Below are 22,024 nucleotides of genomic sequence, written 5' to 3' on the forward strand. Positions count from 1 at the left end.
CGAGGGAGCGCAGTGAATGGGAAGGTGAGAGGTGCTCATGCTTATCTATAGTAAAGTGTGCACGTAAATGTGTGTAAGAGCTCAGATGTCTAAATAAAGTTATTCATACAGAGCTGTCAATTCATTATTAGATAGACATATGTCTCACACTGATGTAAGTATTGACTCAAGGGTCATGAAAGGGCAGTAATGCAATGAACTAATCAATGTGTGAGAATCACTGTTTTCAGTGAATTTTTACTGTGCATGTGAGTTATATTGAAATATGCTTCATGCATCAGGATTAAAGGGTGTCTGCTCTAAGAGCTACCAGTGACTTGCATCTTGTAAATAGTCATTGCCAACCAATGCAAGGCACTTCTAAATCTCTGAGCAAACTGTTTAAAATGCTTGTGTACAAAACATATTTAGATGTGCTGGTGCACATGCATAATATGATAACATTTTTGCTAATACTAATATATTACAAAAATGTTTATATTCAAAAATGAAATGCATTGATTTACATGTCAGTTCTAGCTGAGATGTCCTTGTGTATGCTTAAAAAAATAAGCTGCTATAATAAGATTATCTCAAAGAAAGCTTACTTTACTGAGTGTCATTTCAGCAGTAGCAGCCAGGTAAAGCGCTTTTTATGGATTCATCAGTTCTTCAGTTTAGTACACGTAGTGGCATGTTTTTTTTATTTGGTTGGTGTGTTCATATCTATTTATACCTATGCAGTGTGCTCACTTATTGACCACTAGCCAAAACATGCAGGATTCTTAATATGCATTTTTAGCATGTACCTCTCTAGTTTCAGATTATATATTTTTTAATTCTACATATATAGATATATATACTCTACTTAAAAATAAATGAGCAAACGCATCATACATATGGAATACCAGGAGTCAGATATATTATGATATAATATGCATTTTAACCATTTCAGTGCAAATCCTTTTTTTACACAATTTTTTTTTTTTTTTCATTAAAGGGACACTGAACCCAAATTTTTTTCTTTCATGATTCAGATAGAGCATGCAATTTTAAGCAACTTTCTAATTTACTTCTATTATAATTTTTTCTTTGTTCTCTTGCTATCCTTATTTGAAATAGAAGGCATCTAAGCTTTTTTTGGTTCAGGACTCTGGAAAGCACTTTTTTATTGGTGTATAAATGTATCCACCAATCGGCAAGAACAACCCAGGTTGTTCACCAAAAATGGGCCGGCATCTAAACTTACATTCTTGCATTTCAAATAAAGATACCAAGAGAATGAAGAAAATTTTGATAATAGGAGTAAATTAGAAAGTTGCTTAAAATATAATGCTCTATCTGAATCACGGAAGAAAAAATTTGGGTTCAGTGCCCCTTTAACCTCTTAGTGACCGGACCACTTTCCAATTTTCTTACCGTTAATGGGACACTGAACCCACATTTTTTTCTTTTGTGATTCAGATAGAGCATGATATTTTAAGCAACTTTCTAATGTACTCCTATTATCAAATTGTCTTCATTCTCTTGGTATCTTTATTTGAAATGCAAGAATGTAAGTTTAGATGCCGGCCCATTTTTGATGAACAACCTGGGTTGTCCTTGCTGATCAGTGGATAAATTAGTGGATAAAAGCTAAGTGCTGTCCAGAGTCATGCACAAAAAAGCTTAGATGCCTTTTTCAAATAAAGATAGCAAGAGAACGAAGAAAAAATGATAATAGGAGTAAAATAGAAAGTTGCTTAAAATTGCATGCTCCATCTGAATCGCGAAAGAAAACATCTGGGTTCAGTGTCCCTTTAAAGTGAAGGTTAACTTTGATGAATGAAAGCCCGTTTTTTAAAAATACTATTAAAAACAGGGGCACTTTTATTCATCAAAGTTTACAAAGCAGCCGTTTTGATTTTAAAACTTACCTCTCTTCTTTGCACAGCCAGAGCAGCTTCCCGCACCCGGAGATCCTCTCTTCACACCTCATCAATGACTAATCTAGCTTCCTCCAATCACAGCATGGACTCAGGCAATGACTACCCTGGGGGGAAAGCCGGATTAGTCATTGATGAGGTGTGAAGAGAGGATCTCCACGTGGGGGAAGCTGCTCTGGCTGTGCAAAGAAGAGAGGTAAGTTTTTAATCAAAATGGCTGCTTTGATATTATAGATATAATTCATCAAAGTTTACCTTAACTTTAAGGACCAGGGCTATTTTTACATTTCTGCTGTGTTTGTGTTTAGCTGTAATTTTTCTCTTACTTATTTACTGTACCCACACATATACCGTTTTTCTTGCCATTAAACGGACTTAATAAAGATACCATTATTTTAATCATATCTTATAATTTACTATAAAAAAATTAAAGTATGATGAAAAAAATTGAAAAAAAAACCCTATACTTTTTCTAACTTTGACCCCCAAAATCTGCTGTACATCTACAACCACCAAAAAACACCCATGCTAAATAGTTTCTAAATTTTGTCCTGAGTTTAAAAATACCCAATGTTTACATGCTCTTTGCTGCTTTTTTTGCAAGTTATAGGGCAATAAGTACAAGTAGCACTTTGCTGTTTCCAAAGATTTTTTTTCTAAATTAGCGATTTAGTTACATTGTAACACTGATATCTGTCAGGAATCCCTGAATAACCCTTCACGTGTGTGCTTGTGTGTATATATAATATGATATACAGTATTTTTTTTTTTGTAGACAACCCAAAGTAGTGGCACCATTTCACCGCCAAATGCAATCAAATAAAAAAAAATTATTCACTTTTTCACAAACTTTAGTTTTCTCAATGAAATTATTTACAAACAGCTTGTGCAATTATGGCACAAATGGTTGTAAATGCTTCTCTGGAATCGCCTTTGTTCATAAATAGCAGACATATATGGCTTTGGCATTGCTTTTTGGTAATTTAGAAGGCCGCTAAATGTCCCTGCAAACCACACTTGCATTATGCCCAGCAGAGAAGGGGTTAACTAGGTAGCTTGTAGGGTTAATTTTATCTTTAGTGTAGAGAACAGCCTCCCACCTGACACATCCCATCCCCTGACCCCTCTCAAACAGCTCTCTTCCCTCCCCCACACCACAATTGTCACCACCATCTTAAGTAATGACAGAAAGACTGCCAGTAGTAAAATAAAAGGCTTTTTTTAATGCATTTTTTTAAAATATATATTCTGCAGTGTAGGATTCCCCCCCCCCCCCACAGCTCTCTGCCCCTCCCCCCTCTACCAATGTGCTGCCATCTTGGCTACTGGCAGCTGTCTGCCAGTATCCAGTTCGCTATAAAATTGGCTTTTTTTTATTTAAAAAATAAATAAAAACCAAATGTTTATGTAGCTGCCTACCCCCCACCCTTTCCCAGATCCCCTTGACAACATTTCTCTTTCTCCTCTCTTTTTTTTTTTTTTTCTCTCTCTTTCACTTTACAGTTCCATAGTGTAGCGATCCCACCCGCTCCTGCCCCCATGCACAATCCCGCTTCCCTCGGCACTGGATATCCTCCAGCGATGGGCTGCCTCCCTGCTATGGCTCCCACCCACCAACGATCGGCACCATTGCTGACCGATGCAGAGAGGCCCACAGAGTTGCTCTCTCTGCATCGGTTGTAAAAACAAAAGAGTTATTGCACGATGCCTCAATATCGAGGCATCGCTGCAATACCCTAAAAGCGATCACAATCTCTTCCACCGCTTGAAATCCCTGAGGACATACAGGGTACATCATTGGTCATTAAAGGGACATTAAACACTTTTAGATGGTAATATAAAATGATGATAAATTGTATATATAAAACAACTCTGCAATATACTTTCATTATTTATTTTGTCCTCTTTGCCTGTAATTCCATTCTGAAATTGTGAGCTTTTCAGTTCCTGTTAAAAATGGAAGTGCAGAACACTGTTAAATCCAGCACAACCATTGGCTGCACACTCTAGTGACCTATTTATAACGGTCCCTAATTGGCCACAGCAGAGAAGGTAACACAAGTTACAACATGGCAGCTCCCAGTGTTTTATAGACACTAAAACTTTACACTTATTTTGTCACTTTTTAAACAACTAATGAAACTTTAAAAAATACATCTACGTGTTAGTCATGGACTAATCTTTTCTTTGAATGCATCATTCAATCTAGCATGTATTTAGTGTTTAATGTCCCTTTAAGTGACAGTTTTTGTCGTTAAAGGAACACTAAACCCAATTTTTTTTCTTTCATGATTCAGATTTAGTCAAAATGGTATAAATAAATTGTTGGTTAATATTAATGGATGTATGGATGCACTTAAAGTGAAGGTCAATTTTGATGAATTTGTGCCCGGTTTTTAATAATCCTATTAAAAACAGACACTTTAATTAATCAAAATTGACATTTCACTTGTGTTCTTCAAAAAACTTACTTTTTAATCCTGGCAGCTGCTCCAGCACTTTCTTCGCCTGTCGAAAGCCGTCTTCACGGGTCCAAAATTACGAATCCGGCTTCCTCCAATCACAGCGTTGCATCTTGCCAAGATTCCCCCGGGCGGGGGGGGGAGCCGTGATTTGAGGAAGCCGGATTTGTAATTTCTGACGTCTGCAGAGGCTTCCGACGGCCGGGGGAATCGCTGGTGCGGCTGCCAGGATTAAAAGTTAAGTTTTTGAAGAAAACAAGTGAAATGTCAATTTTGATGAAAGTGCCCTTGTTTTTAATAAGATTATTAAAAACCGTTCACTGATTCATCAGAATTGACCTTCACTTTAAAGGGTTATGAATCCCAAAAATGTACTTTTGGATTTGAGACAGAGCATACAATTTTAAAAAAAGTTTCCAATTTACTTGTATTATCAAATTTTGCTTCTTTCCCATGGAATTCTTAGTTGAGCACTACATGGCAGGAATTAATACTGCCATCTAGTGATTTTGCAAATGGATAACCTTCTTGCAAAACTGCTGCCAAATAGTTCTCCAGATGTGCAGACTCCTGAGCTTATGTACCTGCTTTTCAGCAAAAGATACCAAGAGAACAAAGAACGTTTGATAATAAAAGTAAATTAAAAAGTTGTTTAAAAATGTGTGCTCCATCTGAATCATGAAATAACATTTTGTGGTTTAATGTCCATTTAAATGGTTAGAGCGTGCATTCCTTATGTGTTAATATCCCAGTCGGGAGAGGCAAACATACTAGCTTCTGTGCTTGAAACTGCTGGGAGTGGTAGTTGCACATCCAGCCAATTATGATTGTTTGTTTGTTTGGGAGCTGAAACGCTTGCAGCTTCTTAATGGTACTTTTCTTAGCAGACTGCTTTTTTTTTTTTTTTTATCAAGGAACTTTCTTTTTTATGGAGATCTTCCAGCAGACTTCTAAACGGGAAAAAAAAGCTGAGATTAGTGCAATAGCCCAAGGCAGAACATTCTGTGATCTGAGATGTCATCACAGACAATGCAGCACATCTGCAGAAAGAACAGGACACATACAGGAGCTTATATAGATTTTGCTTTGCAGCACTGCTCCACATCAGGCTGTTCTTTTTAAAAAGCGCTGTGCTCTGGCTACACTGTGTAAGTTTTTTTTCCTTAGTGTAGAGCAGCCAGAGTGAAACAGTGTTTAAAGAGGCCAGTCAAATATGGAGCAGTGCTGCAAAGCAGCAGTACACTGATTGATGACTGGATCTCAGATTTTTTTTCTGCAAAGCTGTGACTCCTGAATGTAAGGCATTCTTGTGAGCAATGCACCTATTTATTACTACATTTTTGCATTATAATTATGTGATGTTAGACCAAGAGCAAATGAAACAAATTTATTCGGGGGAATTGACTAGGTAGTTTGGTGTAACTGTCTAATTTACAATTTAATTTCAAAATGGCCTGCAGAAAATTTTTCACTGAAGGAAAAAAATCTCATTGCAGGAAGTGAAAAGTTCTGCCTCTGAGGTGCAATAATGTATGGATGCCAAACTGCACTAAGTGATAATTGTAGAGTCTGGGGATTTAAATATCAAATTCCAGTTTAATAAACTCAAAACGGCTCATAAAAACAGATCTACATGTTTCAGTGGTGATTCTGCCTTTTTCACAAGCATATTAGCATATAAACCAAGATGTCTGTGCCAGGCATTGGACACCAATTGCATGCCATTCTAATGGGTGCTTTTCAGCCATTCTGTTTGTTCATTTGTAATAGTCATTGTGTGGTATATTGGGAATTGCTGCTTATCAGTGTTATGAGTGTTTAGTGGCAACTCATACACAGTGCAGTTAGAATTTTCAGCTCTGAGCAGTGACCTATTAAGGCAGTAGTAAATTTAATGCACCACTAAAGTAAAAATTAAAGTTTCATGATTCAGATAAAACGTGAAGGAAAAAATAAAATAAATAACCTTACAATATACTTACATTATCAAAATAGGCACATTCATTTTATATGCATACTTTCTGAGGCTTTAGCTCTTACTGAGCATGTGCAAAAGTACAGTTATATGCATTTTATGATCAACTGAAGGCTGTCACATGATACAAATAGTCTACTGCTCATCTCAAATTAAAAGTAAGTGCTATTGCAATGTGTTTTTACTGTATATTTGTCAGTTATTCAATTCTGTATCTAGTGGCCTTAAAGTGATGGATGGTAAATGGTAGCGTTTCAAAAAACGCTAGTATTTACCATCACTAAAAATAAAGGCCACCTTCATTAATCCATTTTTAAAAAACTGATGAAAAGGTGCCTTTATTTTGCCGAGGCTTTGACGGTCAACAACACTGCTCATTTTTTTTCAATGAGGTGATGTTTCCACCTCTTAGCCAATAGCTATGCGGGCTGATCGGCATTATGCTGTAGGCACGCACGACTTTTGGCTAAGAGATAGAAACGTCACCTCATTGTTGGTTTAAAATTAGCTGTGCCGTGGGCTGCCAGTCACTAGGCGTAGCAGTGAAGCCACAGCGAAATAAAGGCACCTTTTCATCAGTGTGTTTTTTTGTTTTTGTTTTTTTGTTTTTATAATGATCAATGAAGGTGGCCTTAATTTTTAGTGATAGTAAATCCTAATGTTTTTTTGAAACGCTAGGATTTGCTTTCACTTTAAGTAGAGGCTTGCAATGTAACACAGTAGTTTAGGTTGAAATAAGACCGAAGTCCACGGGGTTTAACCTATACATATCCTATCTGATTTACAGTAAAAGCTCCAGTTGATCGAAAACTAATTCCATTAAAAAGGTGACCCATTTAACACAATCGCATCCCGAATTCTATTTCTATCCAGAATTGTATCTAAGGCAGAGGTCGACAAATCTGTTCAAAATTTAGGAGCCAGTAAGAATATCTAAGAGCCAGGCAGTGGTATTTGTATAGACATATATGGAGAATAACTGAAAAAGTAAGGAGCCAGGGGTACATTTTTAGGAGTCAGTAGCTCGCTGGCTCCTGTGTTTGTCGAGCCCTGATCTAAGGTGTTTGCATTCACTACCTCCTTAGGCAATGAGTTCCACTATTTAATTTCTCTTACAGTGAAAAAACTTATGTTGCTGGAGATTAAATAGTCATTCCTCCAATCTTAAATTGTGACTTCTTGTGTCAAACTATTTCCTTGGAATGAACAGAGCTTCTGCCAACTCTGTATATAGGCCTTGATTAATTACTTGTTGTTCCAGCTGCAGAGTATAAAATGTATAAGAAATTGTATTCTCATGTTTGTGTATATGAAATAGCTTGTTTTGTGCTTTTAAAACTGGCAGCCTATTACAATGAGTTGAACTTGCATGTAAAATCAGATTTCATTATGTTATCACTTTGTGTACAGTGCACACACAATGCTTCCTTATCTTATTGTCTTTAAACCAAAGCTTAAAGGGACACAAAACCCAAATTTTTTTGTTTCATGATGCATACCGAGCATATAATTTTAAACCATTTTCCAATTTACTTCTTTTATCTAACTTGCTTCATTCTCTTGATATCCTTTGTTGGAAAGCTTATCCAGATAGGCTCAGGGGCTTGGAGCTAGCTGCTGATTGGTGGCTGAACTTGTATGCACATTTTTTATTGGCTTATAAATGTGCTCAGCTAGCTCACAGTAGTGCATTTTTGATTCTTCAATAAAATAGACTAAGAGAATGAAGCACAATTTATTAAGTTTAAAAATGTATAATCTATCTGAAGTATGAAAGGAAAAAAAAATTGACTTTCACGTCCTTTTAATATTTAGAGAAAACAATAGAAAATTATAATTTTATTAGTTATCTCTCCTACACCTCACTGGGAGTGTAATTTCTTATGCAGGCTGTGTTTACATAGCCTATCAATAGTCTGGACTCAAGTACAAAAACTTTCAGTATAGGTGGGGATACCACAGGCTAAATCGGCTATTTCTCTTACATGGTGTATCCAGTCCACGGATTCATCCTTACTTGTGGGATATTCTCAATCCCTACAGGAAGTGGCAAAGAGAGCACACAGCAGAGCTGTCCATATAGCTCCTCTCAGGCTCCGCCAGTCCAGTCATTCTCTTTGCCGCTCTAACAAGTAGCATCTCCACGGGAGGGTAAAGAGTATGTGGTGTTAGATTTGTAGTTTTTATTTCTTCAATCAAGAGTTTCTTATTTTAAAATAGTGCCGGTTTGTACTATTTACTCTGAGGCAGAAAGTGATGAAGATTTCTGCTGAGAGGAAAAAGATTTTAGCATGTTGTAACTAAAATCCATTGCTGTTCCCACACAGGACTGTTGAGTACCGGAGAACTTCAGTTGGGGGGAACAGTTTGCAGGCTTAACTGCTTAAGGTATGCTCAGTCACTTTTTTTTCTAACAAGACTTGGTAATGCTAGAAGACTGACAGAAATCCCCATGTGGGAAGGTAAGCCATATTCTGAGACTCAGTATAGAAGGATGGCTTAGTTAATGGGCTTAAATACTGGTGGACACTGTTATGGGCTAAGTCGATTATTTTATTACTATAATCTCATATTTGCAAAAGTGTTTTTTATGTTTGGAACACATTTTGGGGTTTTAATACGCCTGACATATTTTTAGACACCTAATTAGGCTTAGGAAGGCCCCACAACTCCGGAGTGAAGAGGGAGGGGGCCTCATTTTTGCGCCTCAGTTGCGCAGTTCTTTTGCAAGACCGCTTCATGCAGCTTCACGTGTAAAGTCCAGAGATTGCAGGAGGACTCCAGGGAGGCTTATTTTCGTCCAAAAGTAATCCCCAAGGAAGGTAGGGCCACAGCAGAGACTGTGGCATCGTGCTGTAGTGTGTTAAACCGGTAGCCTGCTTCAATTTGCTCCGATTTGGGCAATAAGGGGTTAATTGTCTTGAAACTTTGTGTGCAATCATTTCAAAGCATTAGGATCATGTGGTGAAAATTTCATAAAGATTGGATGTTTTTTGGAGATTTGGTAAAAAAGTGTGCGCTTTTTATTATTGAAAGGCATAGTAACGTTTTTTCAAAAAGTGTTTTACTGTATTTGAGTGCTGTCTAAGTCTGTCAAACATGTCTGAGCCTTCAGATAGACCCTGTTCTATGTGTTTAAAAGCCATGGCGGTACCCCCATTGCATTTGTGTTTAAAGTGTGCTAAGGTATCTAAACATTTTAAAGACCATGCAGTGACACTTAAAAATGTAGCCCAAGATGATTCTTTAACGGAAGGTAACGAGGATAGTCCTCCTTCCTCTCCCCATGTGTCGACACCAGTTACGCCCGCGCAAGCGATGCCTAGTACCTCTAGCGCATTGGCCCCTATTACCTTACAACAATTAGCAGCAGTCATGGATAATTCCCTTGCAGCATTTTTATCCAAACTGCCAGTTTTTCCAAAGAAGCGTGACAGCTCAGTTTTAAGAACAGAGGATGAGCAATCAGAAGCTTTGGATGATTTATCTGTAGTACCCTCACAACACTCTGAAGTGACAGTGAGGGACGGTCTGCCCGAGGGAGAAATTTCTGACACAGGAAAAGTTTCTCAGCGGTCAGATTCCTTAGCGTTTAAATTTAAGCTGGAACACCTCCGCGTCCTGCTTAAGGAGGTTTTAGCTACGCTGGATGATTGTGACCCCATGGTGGTCCCAGAAAAATTGTGTAAAATGGACAGGTTTTTAGAGGTCCCTGTATACACTGATGCGTTTCCGATCCCGAAGAGGGTGGCGGATATTGTGACTAGGGAGTGGGAGAGACCAGGTGTACCTTTTGTTCCCCCCCCCCTATCTTTAAGAAAATGTTCCCCATAAATGACCCCAGGCGGGACGCGTGGCAGACGGTCCCTAAGGTAGAGGGAGCAGTTTCAACACTTGCTAAGCGTACAACTATACCAATAGAAGACAGTTGTGCTTTCAAAGACCCTATGGATAAAAAATTGGAAGGCTTGCTGAAGAAAATGTTTGTTCAGCAAGGTTTCCTTCTTCAAACAATTGCCTGCATTATTCCTGTAACTACTGCAGCGGCTTTTTGGTTTGAGGCGCTGGAGGAGTCGCTCCAGAGGGAGACTTCATATGACGAAGTCATGGATAGAATTCATGCTCTAAAGCTGGCTAATTCTTTTATCACTGATGCCGCTTTCCAATTAGCTAAGTTAGCGGCGAAAAATTCAGGTTTTGCCATTATGGCGCAAAGAGCGCTTTGGCTCAAATCATGGTCAGCTGACGTGTCGTCCAAAACAAAGTTACTAAACATTCCTTTCAAGGGGAAGACCCTTTTTGGTCCCGAGTTGAAAGAAATTATCGTGGATATCACTGGGGGGAAGGGCCATGCCCTCCCGCAGGATAGACCGTTTAAGGCCAAAAACAAGGCTAATTTTCGCTCCTTTCGCAACTTCAGGAGCGGACCTGCTTCAACCTCTGCTGCCGCAAAGCAGGAGGGTAACGCTTCACAGCCCAAAGCAACCTGGAAACCCTTGCAGGGCTGGAACAAGGGTAAACAGGCCAAGAAGCCTGCGCCTGCTACCAAGACAGCATGAAGGGGTAGCCCCTGATCCAGGACCGGATCTAGTAGGGGGCAGACTTTTTCTCTTTGCTCAGGCTTGGGCAAGAGATGTTCCAGATCCCTGGGCGTTAGAAATTGTTGCTCAGGGGTATCTTCTAGAATTCAAGGACTCTCCCCCAAGGGGAAGGTTCCACATTTCTCGTTTGTCTTCAGACCAGACAAAGAAACAGGCGTTCTTACGCTGTGTAGAAGATCTTCTAAAGATGGGGGTGATACACCCAGTTCCAATTGCAGAACAAGGACTGGGATTTTACTCAAACCTGTTTGTAGTTCCCAAAAAGGAAGGAACTTTCAGGCCAATCCTGGATCTAAAAATTCTAAACAAATTCCTCAGAGTTCCATCTTTCAAAATGGAAACCATTCGGACAATCTTGCTGATGATCCAGGAAGGTCAATATATGACTACCGTGGATCTAAAGGATGCGTACCTACATATTCCTATCCACAAAGATCATCATCAGTTCCTAAGGTTCGCCTTTCTGGATACACATTACCAGTTCGTGGCCCTTCCTTTCGGGTTGGCCACCGCTAACAGAATTTTCACAAAGGTGCTAGGGTCCCTTCTAGCGGTACTAAGATCGCGGGGCATTGCAGTAGCACCTTACCTAGACGACATCTTAATACAGGCGTCGTCTTTTCACAGAGCCAAGGCTCATACGGACATTGTTCTGGCCTTTCTAAGGTCTCACGGGTGGAAGGTGAACGTCGAAAAAAGTTCTCTGTCCCCACTCACAAGGGTTCCCTTCCTGGGAACACTAATAGACTCGGTAGAAATGAAAATCTTTCTGACAGAGGTCAGGAAGTCAAAACTTTTGAATACTTGCCGGGTTCTTCATTCCATTCCTCGGCCTTCTGTGGCTCAGTGCATGGAGGTTATCGGTTTAATGGTTGCGGCAATGGACGTTGTCCCTTTTGCCCGAATTCATCTAAGACCACTGCAACTGTGCATGCTCAAACAGTGGAATGGGGATTATGCAGATTTGTCTCCTCAAATACAAATGGACCAGAAAACCAGAGACTCTCTTCTCTGGTGGTTGTCTCAGGATCACCTGTCTCAGGGAATGAGCTTCCGCAGACCGGAGTGGATCATTGTCACGACCGATGCCAGTCTGTTAGGCTGGGGTGCGGTCTGGGACTCCCTGAAAGCTCAGGGTCTATGGTCTCGGGAAGAATTTCTTCTCCCGATGAACATTTTGGAACTGAGAGCGATATTCAATACGCTTCAGGCATGACCTCAACTAGCGGAGGCCAAATTCATCAGATTTCAGTCGGACAACATCACGACTTTAGCGTACATCAATCATCAGGGAGGAACAAAGAGTTCCCTAGCGATGAAGGAAGTAACCAAGATCATCAAATGGGCGGAGGATCACTCCTGCCATCTATCTGCAATTCACATCCCAGGAGTAGACAACTGGGAGGCGGATTTTCTGAGTCGTCAGACTTTCCATCCGGGGGAGTGGGAACTCAACCCGGAGGTTTTTGCTCAGTTGACCCAGCTATGGGGCATTCCAGAATTGGATCTGATGGCGTCCCGTCAGAACACCAAACTTCCCCTTTACGGATCCAGGTCCAGGGATCCCAAGGCGGCATTGATGGATGCTTTAGTAGCGCCTTGGTCATTCAGTCTAGCTTATGTCTTTCCACCGTTTCCTCTTCTCCCTCGGCTAGTTGCCAGAATCAAACAGGAGAAGGCTTCTGTAATCCTGATAGCGCCTGCGTGGCCACGCAGGACTTGGTATGCAGACCTAGTGGACATGTCATCGATTACACCATGGATACTGCCATCGAGGCAGGATCTTCTAATTCAGGGTCCATTCAAGCATCCAAATCTAGTTTTTCTGCAACTGACTGCTTGGAGATTGAACGCTTAATTCTGGCTAAGCGTGGGTTCTCTGAATCGGTTATAGATACTCTGATCCAGGCCAGAAAGCCTGTCGCCAGGAAAATTTACCATAAGATATGGCGGAAATATCTTTGTTGGTGCGAATCCAAGGGTTACTCGTGGAGTAAGGTTAGGATTCCAAGGATATTGTCTTTTCTCCAAGAAGGATTGGAGAAAGGTTTGTCAGCTAGTTCCTTAAAGGGACAGATATGTGCTCTGTCTATCCTGTTACACAAGCGTCTGGCAGCTGTACCAGACGTTCAGGCGTTTGCACAGGCCCTAGTTAGAATCAAGCCTTTCTACAGACCTGTGGCTCCTCCATGGAGTCTAAATTTAGTTCTTTCAGTTCTTCAAGGGGTTCCGTTTGAACCTTTGCATTCCATAGATATTAAGTTATTATCTTGGAAAGTTTTGTTTTTGGTAGCTATTTCTTCTGCTCGAAGAGTTTCTGAATTGTCTGCTTTGCAGTGTGATTCACCCTATCTGGTGTTCCATGCAGATAAGGTTGTTTTGCGTACCAAACCTGGTTTCCTTCCAAAAGTGGTTTCTAATAAGAATATTAACCAGGAAATCATTGTTCCTTCTCTGTGTCCTAATCCAGTTTCTAAGAAGGAACGATTGTTACACAATCTTGATGTGGTTCGTGCTTTAAAATTCTATTTAAAGGCAACCAAAGATTTCAGACAAACATCATCCTTGTTTGTCTATTCTGGTAAGAGGAGAGGTCAGAAAGCGACTGCTACCTCTCTTTCCTTCTGGCTGAAAAGCATCATCCGATTGGCTTATGAGACTGCTGGACAGCAGCCTCCTGAACGAGTTACAGCTCATTCCACCAGAGCTGTGGCTTCCACATGGGCTTTCAAGAATGAGGCTTCTGTGGAACAGATTTGTAAGGCAGCGACTTGGTCTTCACTGCATACATTTGCCAAATTTTACAAATTCGATACTTTTGCTTCTTCGGAGGCTATTTTTGGGAGAGAGGTTTTGCAAGCAGTCGTGCCTTCCATTTAGGTTACCTGACTTGTTCCCTCCCTTCATCCGTGTCCTAAAGCTTTGGTATTGGTATCCCACAAGTAAGGATGAATCCGTGGACTGGATACACCATGTAAGAGAAAACAGAATTTATGCTTACCTGATAAATTACTTTCTCTTACGGTGTATCCAGTCCACGGCCCGCCCTGGCAATTAAGTCAGGTTCAAATTTATTTTGTAAAACTACAGTCACCACTGCACCCTATAGTTTCTCCTTTTTCTCCTAACCGTCGGTCGAATGACTGGGGGGGCGGAGCCTGAGGGGAGCTATATGGACAGCTCTGCTGTGTGCTCTCTTTGCCACTTCCTGTAGGGATTGAGAATATCCCACAAGTAAGGATGAATATGTGGACTGGATACACCGTAAGAGAAAGTAATTTATCAGGTAAGCATAAATTCTGTTTTTAAATGCCGAATTAAAGTGATGGTGAATCCTAGCGTTTCTGAAACTCTCTAGGATTTACGATTGGAACAAATAAAAGGGGACTTTCAGTCATGAAGTATAAAATACTTCATGCTGAAAGCTCTGTTATTTGTTTGCAGTGATCGCCGCACTGATCTGCTAAGTCAGCCCACAGCAGAAAGCTATTTGGCTGAGTGGTAACAAATTCACCTTTTAGCCAATAGCCGTGTGGGAATTCGGGCTTGGCGCCAGATTACCTGTACGGCTATTGGATAAGAGGTGGAAAGGTCACCTCTCAGCCAAATAGCGTTCTGTCGTGGGCTGCCTTAGCAGATCAGTGCGGCGATCACTGCAAACAAATAACGGAGCTTTCAGCATGAAGTATTTTATATTTCATGACTGAAAATCCCCTTTTATTTGTTCCAATGGTAAATCCTAGCGTTTCAGAAACTCTACGATTTACCATCACTTTAAGGGTAAACAAGATACTCGTACACTGCAGCAGGTAAAATAGATCATTAGGAACAAATTAAAGGGGAGACATTTTTAGTTAAATTCTTTTTATTGAGGTGAATCAACTTACATCCAAAATATACATCACATAGAGCGTTAATACAATTAGGATATCGTGAGGCAATGAAGATCCAATCATTTTTATAATACAGATTACGAACAGAGGGAAAGAACTAGTTATAATCAGTAAAGTAAGGCGGGGGAGGAGGGGGGTTGGGAGGTTGTCCAGCCTCGGGGTTATGATAGTCCTCAGGGGTGTACACTAGGTGTTTATGTTAACTCTATTGAGGTCTCTACTTTTTATTGTATTCGTCCCATATCGCTTGTATAGCTATAAAAGTATCAGTGTTACTTCTCTTATAAGCGGAATATTCTTCTAGCTCTAGTAGTTCGGTTACCTTGGCCCTCCACATACCCAGGGTGGGAACATCTCTTGCTTTCCAATTTTTAGCAATCAGGACCTTCACACTATTAGTAAATATTCGGAACAAGGGAAGAAAAGATTTAAAGGGAAGTTTGACAGACCTGTTAAGTAACCAAATGAGGGGGTCAGGTGGTAAGGTCACCTGTAATATCTTTCCAACCTCGTCTATTATCTCATACCAGAAGTGGTTTAATTGTGAGCACCACCACCACATGTGTCCCATGCCGCTCCCCACATGGCCACATCTCCAGCATTTGTTATTGGTACTAGGGTATAACCGGTGGAGTTTCCTCGGGGTTAAATACCTGCAGTGTAGTATTTTATAATTGGTCTCTATTATAGATGCAGAAGTGGAGGACTTCTTAGTATTGATAAATATGTTAGATGCCACTTGTGGTAGAATAATTATGCCCAGCTCCCTTTCCCACATTTCTATAGAGTAGGGTAAGTTGCCCGGAGAGGGTTGGTTTAAGATTTTATATATAGCAGATAGGGAATGTTTGATTGGTAACGTTAGGAGGTAGAGTTTCTCAATATTAGTGGGGGGGCGGGTCATGTTACCTGTATGTTTGTGTGTAGTTATATAATTGTGGAGTCTCCTGTATGAAAACCAGTTGCGTGCCCACTCAAACCCCTTGTCTATCAACTGTGTTTGGGTGCATATGGAGTCGTTGGTGACAACGTTATGCAATAGTATATCATCCTCAGGCGAGGCACTGGACAGTGGTGTTTGTAGTAAGTTTATGGAGAAATCAGAATTGTATCTAAGAGAAGTCATGGGACTAGGGTTGGAAGACAGACATGGATGGTGGCATGAGGTAACACTCCACTGTGTGAGAGTCTCCTTTGTGATGGGATTTATTAATGTTTTAGTTTTTTCATGGAAGTTAGGGCTCCAACATATAGAGGCTAGTGGTAGGTCGGAATTTAGCTGGCCCTCAAGTCGGACCCATCTCCTCTGCTCACCACCCACTCTCCAGTCCAAGATTCTTTGGAGATGGATGGACATTCTGTATCTCTCCAAATCGGGCAAACCCAATCCACCATGTTCCCGCGGTAACATCATGGTGTTTTTATTTATTCTAGGTGGTTTTTTTCTCCACACCAAAGAGTTAATTAAATTTTGTATATGGTTAAGGTATTTAGGGGGCAGAGGCACCGGGACCGCACCCATGATGTAGAGTAACCTTGGGAAAATATTCATTTTTATGGTGTTGATTCTGCCCCACCAAGAGAGCTTTTTTGATCCCCAGGAGGAGAGATCACGCATTATTGCTGTTCTAATAGGGATGAAATTGGTTTGAAATAGGTCATCGAAGGATTGGGGGAGATAGATTCCCAAGTATTTAAGTGCTTTTGAGCACCATTTCAGGGGGCAGTTATTTTTGATTAGGTGAGCAGAGTGGTCAGGGAGACCGAGGGCCAAGATTTCGGACTTGTTTTGATTAATTAAGAAATCTGTGAGCTTATTGAAGAGGGATAGTTCGTACAAGAGAGGGGGGATGGAAGCTTCGGGGTCAGTCAAGGAGAATAGGATGTCGTCGGCAAATAAAGAAATCTTATATTCATCTTTACCCACCGTAACCCCTCGAATTTCGGGTGTGTTCCTGATCTTCACTGCAAAGGTTTCAATGAATAGGGCAAATAATAGGGGGGAGAGGGGACATCCCTGTCGTGTTCCGTTAGTAATTTCAATTGGTGAAGATAGGGAGTTATTTACTAAGATACGGGCACTGGGTGAGGAATAAAGGGCAAATATACGTTTTAGGGTTTTAGGACCGAGGCAGAAAGCGTGTAATGTGGCTCTTAGATAAGACCAGTTAACCCGGTCAAACGCTTTCTCAGCGTCTGTAGCTATAAAGTTGGTTGGGATATTTTCGTGTGAGACATGCCAGATTAGGTGTATATTACGTGTCGTATTGTCCCTAGCTTCCCGTCCAGGGACGAATCCAACTTGATCGTTATGTATAAGGGAGGGGAGAAGCCTATTGAGACGGGTTGTTATTAATTTAGCGAAAATCTTAAGGTCGGTATTAATAAGTGAAATAGGACGATAATTGGTTATTAAGTCTGGTGATTTGTTAGGTTTAGGGATTACTGTAATATGAGCTTGAAGGGAGGATGGTGAAAAAGCACCTATTTCATCTATACTGTGAAAGTATTTTAATAAATATGGGGAAAGTGTTTCTTGGAATAGAGAGTAATAGGAATTTCCGAAACCATCGGGGCCGGGAGCTTTTCCAGAGGGGAAGGAGGCTATGGCATTCAGCAGTTCCTCTTCGGAGAACGGGGTGTCTAGTTCGTCCCTTTGTTCTTCAGACAAATTAGGGAGGTGGAGGTCATTAAGGTAGTCTGTGATATCTGTCGGGGGAGGGTCAGAGGAGCCTCGTCTTATATTATAAAGGGTATCATAGTAGTCCCTAAAGGCCTGAGTAATATCTTTAGAGGTGGTCTGTCTAGTGCCCTTAGAGTCGCGTAGTCCCATAATATATTGTTTGTTTGTACGTCTCCGGAGCTGACGGGCTAGCACTCTACCTTGTTTATTTGATCCTTCATAATAAACTTTTCTAAGAAATAAGGCCTTGTTCTTGGCCTCTGTGCCCAGATATGTACGAAGTTGGTCTCTTTTATGAGCAATACTGTCTGTCAAGGATGTGCTTGTAGGGTGTAGTTTATGTAAGTCTTGAAGCTTATGAATGTCAGCAAGGAGAGAGCTAAGGTATTCATTCTGTCGTTTCCGTTTCGCTGCCTTGAGGGCGATAAATTCCCCTCGGATAACGCATTTATGAGCGTTCCATATGCTGTGTATGTGAACTTCGGGAGTGTCATTTGTTTGGAAATAGTCGGACAGTGCTTTTTGTATCTGTATAAATATCTGGGGATCCCTAAGAAGGGAATCATCAAGTCTCCATCGAGAGGAGGACGGGTCAGTGGGGTGCCAGTGGAGTTGGCAACTGATGATGGCATGATCTGACCAAGTTATGGGGTTTATATGGGTCTGGGCGATAAAGGATAGGCTGGAGATGTCGGCGAAGATATAGTCTATTCTTGTGTATAATTGGTGTGGGTTTGAAAAGAAGGTAAAATCTCTATCGTTTGGATGTTGGAGGCGCCATGTATCATGGATTGCTAGACATGAGGGAGTGTTTAATTTGCTTTAAAGTTTTATATGGCATAGAAGAAGTGCCGGAGGAGCAATCAACTTCTGGATCAAGTGCAAGGTTGAAATCGCCTCCCATTATAAGGCTTCCCCTAGTTACTTCAAGAATTTTATTGCTAAGTTGATGGAAAAAGGGAGCTGGATTCACGTTCGGAGCGTAAACATTAACCAGTGTCAAGGGTTTATGATATAGATGTCCCACCAAAATCAAGTATCTTCCCTCTTTATCTTTGTAAGAGGAGGACACGACAAAGGGCAAGCCTCTGCCTATCAATATTCCTACCCCATTGTGTTTAGTGGTATTTGAAGAGAAGAAACTCTGGCCAAATTTAAGAAAACTAGCTTTAGGTTCGTGTCCCCTTCTAAAATGGGTCTCTTGAATAAAAAGAATATCCCCCTTGTTTCTCTTATAGTCTCTTAATGCTATTGAGGCCTTTAGTGTTATGGGAGAGGAATTTAATCTTAGAGGTTGGGTTATTCATTAGTAAGAGATTTAGGGAGATCAGCTGATGTATACGAGTGTATAGCATTGTTTACCCAAAATGAGAGTGGAATTCCCGAGGCTGGACTGGAAGGAAGTGGGAAAGGAGAGTAAAAAAAAAGAACATAGTAGTAGAAAACTGAAAAAAGGGAGAAGGCATAATAAAATGTCATAAACATCGTTCCAACAATAACAATTGTATAAAGTGTAAGAAAAATCTACAATACACCTTACAAGTAGGGGAAAGAATATCGCTTATCATACTCTTAGGTTATATTATATTTATCCGGGATCAGGGTTGATAATTTGAATGGACAATAGTTAACTCGATATATAGAGAGATAATATGGGTTGACAGGTAATCAGTTATAAGGGATGAGCCACTTCGGTTAATGTTATGAGATGTGGTTAAGGTGTGGGCGTGACTGTTAGAGCAAATTAAATTTAAAGATACTCGCCATTTGAGGCATTCTAAAAACAAAATGCATGATTAGAGGCGGCCAAGGGGATAGATCGGCCATAAAATCGCCCAAAGGCCGTCAGGAAGGCCATCGACAGGGGTGGACCATTTTTGTCTATTAAGAGAGTATCCTTAGGACCTATCTCAACAGCCACCAGGATCCAAGTCATCGGAGGCTGGTTTGTTATGTATTGGGCAATGTGAAAACATGATAAATAAAACATGTAAACCTTTAGTGAAATAACAGCATGAGAAAATAGATAAGAGTTGCATGGTCAAGAGCTAGAAATATATACTCTAGGAGATACAATGATTCAAACATCCCCCAGGTACCCGATTCGGTATCATTAGTGTAGGCGCCATAGCGTTAAAATGGTCTAGTTGGTAAGAAGACAGCGTTGATTGTAAACTGGCCACAGAAGCCTGAGGGACAATGAAATAGCCAGATTGGGGTTATGAGGAGTGGGGGCTAAGCAGAGTTAGAGTTGGAGATAGACCCCCATCTGGGCAATATATAACTATGTGTGCATTGTTGGCGATGGTCCAGGGGGCAATTGGGATATGGAGTCACCCCACTGGTGGACAGGTCATAGGCCAAGTCAGTCAATTATCATGAAATGAGTAAGTGGGAGAATAGTAGTTAGGATCTTGGCGTAAATTTAAATACGGTAGAAAGCATCAGTATACCCATCTGTGGAGTATCAATAAGGTCACCCCCAGCGACCTAAAGGGACCATAGCGTGGAGATTAGTGTATATACCGGGTACCCAGTGGGATGAGACAAAACTTTAAACAATTAAACCGTAAACGAATTACATTCATAACAGATAAACAGGGAGAACATAGATGAAAACTTTCAACTTGAAATCTAACACAGTTAGCAATATAGATGTCCCTTGGGCACAGAGTCCATTGTGAATTGCCCACTTACTAGTATGTTCACCTGGTGGAAAAGTACAGGACCCCAAATTAACATCCTGCTCCTGAGGCATAATGATACTGTCAATGTTGCCTATGGATGTTTCTAGAATGGTACCTGGTAAATAAGGCTATGGTTTGCCAATCTAAGACGGGTGTATCTGGGGTCTGCAGTTCATCTCGCGCTCCAGATAAGAACATGGACAATATTCAAACAAAACATAACAATATATTAACTTAGTAGGAGTCAGTACATTACCCGGGTGGGTCCAGTCTTCTTATATCCGTCACCGCTGTGATAGCAGGGAGGGAAGGGGGTTAAGGTATCAAAGGATGTTGCTGAGGGGCTGTTGTAGAATGAACGGACCAGATAAGAATCGGGCCATAGGTTACGCTTAAGGAAGGTAGAAAAGGAAGGAATTCAGAGCCTGGTAAAGGTGGGTTATCATGAGGTGGATTCCTCAGCTCTCGTTGGGGCTTTTTCCATTTTTCTTCTTTTCGGCTGGGCTCTCTGCCATTGGGGTCTTTGATCCATTGGGCGGGAGGGTCCGGGTTCAGTTGGCATGAGGGGGGAAAGGACATTCACCTCTGTGGGAGGATGTAGAGGGATGTTTAAGGATCTGGATAGGTGTTCCAGGTCTCTGCAGTCCTTGTAAATAATTTGTGTGCCGTTGTGGTTAACAATGAGGCTGAAGGGAAACGCCCAGCGGTATCGGATACCCTGCTCCCGCAAGGTGCTGGTAATAAATTTAATTTCTTTGCGCCTTTGAATTGTGAGAGGACTATGGTCTTGATACAATTGAAGCGAATGTCCTTGATAAGATATAGATTGTCTCGTCCTGGCCGCTTGCCAGATGATGTCTTTTGTGGTGAAGCGTAGGAATCTAACTATGACATCCCGTGGTGGTAATGGAGGTTTGGGCAGAGGGCGCAAGGCCCTGTGGGCCCTATCTATATCCTCATTAAGTAGCGGTGGAGAGGCAGGGGAGAGGAGTTGAGATAGGCCCACAATGTAAGTTTTAAGTTGTTCCTGGGGGACATCTTCCGGTATGCCACGGATTCTCAAATTGTTCCTTCGTCCCCGGTTGTCCAAGTCTTCCACTTTGTCCTGGAGGGACTGCACCATGGAATCTTGGATTGATATTTGTTGCGTATTAGCGCTGGCCAAGTTGTTAAGAGTCTCCTGGCCCTCTTCTAAGTACTCCATTCGTGCCCCCATCTCATTAAGGTCTCTTTTAAGGTCCCTCATTTCCTCCTTAATGACTCTAGATCCGATTTAGATGGTAAGGAGGCTAGTTTCACCTGTATGGCCTGTAATGAGTCTTGATGGGAGTTTGTTAGCTCTGCTGGGACCAGGGGGCCCAATGGGTCAGGCGTACCCCCTGATGCCATGGGTGCAGTGTCAGAGGATTGAAAAAAGGAGGACAACGACGGGGTCTGAGAGGGATTTTTAGGTGGTTTATCTAATTTCTGACCTTTTTTGGAGGTCATCGTGGGCCTCTAGAGCTGAGTTATGTGCTCTTATACAGTTGGTCCGGTATAGTTGTGTGGGGCAAAGTAGAGGGGGGGTAGAGAGAATTTGGCACTTGTGTGTCAGACCCAAAGAGTTTGCAGTGATTGTGCGGTAGCGCTGAACAAAAAAAAGTTCTGACCGGGCCTTGTCCTCTGCTGTGTGATATCAGGTCAGGCTTATAGAATTAAGTCAGTGAAGCAACACACTTGTTCAATGCCCCTCATCGTCTGCCCCCCACTTAGCCAAAACCCCCTCACCTCAACCCCTGGGGCAATATAGCTGGATGCGGGTAAAGCACTAAAATCACTG

The 22,024-nt window shown here is 41.2% G+C and overlaps 1 protein-coding gene across 1 annotated transcript in view; it reads left to right on the plus strand.

The window, feature by feature from the left end:
* NEIL3 (nei like DNA glycosylase 3) overlaps window positions 1-22,024 on the plus strand; it is a 328,972-nt gene that overhangs the window by 152 nt on the left and 306,796 nt on the right. Inside the window, exon 1 of the mRNA XM_053703856.1 lies at window positions 1-24. This exon is cut by the window's left edge and continues 152 nt beyond it. Within this exon, the coding sequence (XP_053559831.1) occupies window positions 1-24 (24 nt within the window). The remainder of the gene's footprint in view (window positions 25-22,024) is intronic.

The sequence above is a fragment of the Bombina bombina genome, chromosome 2 (genome assembly GCF_027579735.1).
Source record: "Bombina bombina isolate aBomBom1 chromosome 2, aBomBom1.pri, whole genome shotgun sequence".
NCBI classification, from domain to species: domain Eukaryota; kingdom Metazoa; phylum Chordata; class Amphibia; order Anura; family Bombinatoridae; genus Bombina; species Bombina bombina.